The sequence below is a fragment of the Nicotiana sylvestris genome, chromosome 3, assembly GCF_000393655.2.
Source record: "Nicotiana sylvestris chromosome 3, ASM39365v2, whole genome shotgun sequence".
In the NCBI taxonomy this organism is placed as follows: domain Eukaryota; kingdom Viridiplantae; phylum Streptophyta; class Magnoliopsida; order Solanales; family Solanaceae; genus Nicotiana; species Nicotiana sylvestris.
Window position 1 is genome coordinate 141,997,305 of NC_091059.1, and position 2,296 is coordinate 141,999,600.

At 37.7% G+C, this 2,296-nt stretch overlaps 1 protein-coding gene across 1 annotated transcript; it reads right to left on the bottom strand.

Moving 5' to 3' along the window:
- Positions 1–1,236: 1,236 nt before the first annotated feature.
- On the bottom strand, positions 1,237–1,803 carry LOC104247598 (uncharacterized). The gene has a single exon (XM_009803653.2). The coding sequence runs from the start codon at positions 1,801–1,803 to the stop codon at positions 1,237–1,239; it is 567 nt and encodes a 188-aa protein (XP_009801955.2).
- Between the last annotated feature and the right edge of the window lie 493 nt (positions 1,804–2,296).

The following is a 2,296-nucleotide window of genomic DNA, read 5'->3' on the forward strand; positions in this document are numbered from 1 at the left end:
AAGAAGAGATTAGCCTTAACATACTTAGAGTAGGAAAAATTCGTATAATATTCTTGAAAAAGATTTCACCGTACTCCTTTAGAACCGTAAAATTTTACGTTGCTACGGTTGCTACGGTTCTAACAATTCTCGTTGGAATTGTTTGCAAGAATTTCTTGGTAGCTTTTTTTTTCTTCCAGTAGAAGCCTAGCGTGGTTTCTTGAATAAACCTAGGTTTGAAAGACTTACACTTTTAATAAATTCCTCCCTGTCCAAGAATGAACCAAGCTTTTTAAAGAAACCAAATCTTATCTACAGTTTTTGATTTTACACGTTAGATGGCCACTAGTCATTAGATGACTACTTAGTCATTAGCTTTGAGGTTCCTCGCTGCCACCTGTTATCCTATAATTTAATACTTAACTAGGTAATGTCCCGCTACCCTATAATTAACCAATTATCCGCATAATTTAGAATTATCTCAACTACTTAAAATATTACTTATTTTTAATATGCTTTATATATCATACTATCGTGGTCATGGTAATAGTCCATAATTATTGGGTATTAACGCTCGACCCGTATTTTATCCCAAATCGGCAACCTTCAACGAAACTTATTTTCTTTAATTCTTGTACCCAAAAATCCTTTATGACACTTACTTATCGCTTGTTATAAAGCGTAAATACATTAATCTCAAGATAATCTCATCCCTGAGTCAATTAACTGAAGGCGAAACTTTTATCGTACGAAAACGCGAGATGTAACATCCTTCTCCCTCCCCCATCCTAGAAACATTCGTTCTCGAATGTTTAAACTTGCAATATGTACATACATATCAATATATTATAAATATATATATCTTCCCCGGCTAAACTCCAATGAAACAAATATCATGCTCTCACGGGGTCAGGACGCCATCCCTCCCTAAAACTACTTCCTAATCCATTCGTCACATATGATTCTGTTAATCTATCTTCTAGGTGCTGACACCTATTGGTTGTAATCTTAATAACCGGGTTCATGCTTTTCTTTCAAGCTAGCCTTGGTTTCCCTTAACCCTTCATACGTAATGCCAAACTTAGTCTTATATTAATCATATTAACTGGACAATTTGCATTAATAAAATCGAACATTATCAATAATCACAATACCTGACACATCATCCGGTGTATCCTCTGGGTCCTGACGACCTGCCAAAGCATATATGCGGTTCTGACTACCGCCGGAGCTAGATGCTCCACCCATGCCTCTAGCTCAACCAGCTGATGCCTGAGGGCCTCGCTCTTGAGGGCGTACTGAAGATGAGGAGACTGTTATAGATCTGGTGGACCGAACCATCCTGCTTCTGCCATTTATAGGACAATCCCTCATGTAATGACTAGGGTCTCCGCAGGTATAGCATACATTAGACCCCTGACAACATTGTCCAGAATAAGCTCTACCGCATTGACTGCACCGCAGATGAGGCACCCTCATTTGCGCTGAATCCCTCCGATTCTGAAAACCCAAAATTCTCGAGCCCTGACCTGACTCAGAATAGACAGATCCCTTATAATACGGCTTCTGTAACTGTCGGACACTTTCAACATGGTATGGTGACATAGGATCGCCCGAAAAATCCTCAATTCGCCTAGCAGACCTAGCCTTCTTACGCTGACCCCAATCACGATTCTCATATTGTTGTCGTTTCCGATCCTCTAAATTCTGAGCATTAGCCTGGATGCGGGAAATATCCATACCATCAAGCAGAACGGCCGTGAAGCATTCATTAATGAGGTGTGGCCCAAGTCCTACCACAAACCGATGCACTCGGTCAGTCATTTCAGCCACAATCGAGTGGGCACACCTTGCCAAGGAATCAAACTGGAGGCTATACTCCCGCACACTCATATTCCCTTGTTTAAGAGCCAAGAATAGGGCTGGGCATAATTTGGTAAATACCGAATTACAGTACCGAAACCGAAAATTTTGGTATTTGGTGTACGGTATTTTGGTATTTGGTATGGTATTTGGTTTAAGTTTTTAAAAAAATTGGTATTAGGTATGGTATTTGGTATTTTAAATTAAAATACCGAAATACCGATACCATACCGAAATATATATTATATTACACAAAACACATATTATCAATTATAACATAAATATAAAAAATCTAAAAGTTTATTTTCCTTTATTCTCAAACTTCATCAATTAACTCTAAACAAGTAACAAGATATTTCTAATGATCAAATATTCTTTTATATACAATTTTCTCTATTTGGGTCAATATTTGCTAGTTTTGGACAAAAGTTTTGATAACAAACATTTTTTTGAT

What these genes read in the sequence shown, in the direction of transcription:
- LOC104247598 (XM_009803653.2), bottom strand. Translation starts at nt 1,803, where the DNA reads ATGACTGACCGAGTGCATCGGTTTGTGGTAGGACTTGGGCCACACCTC.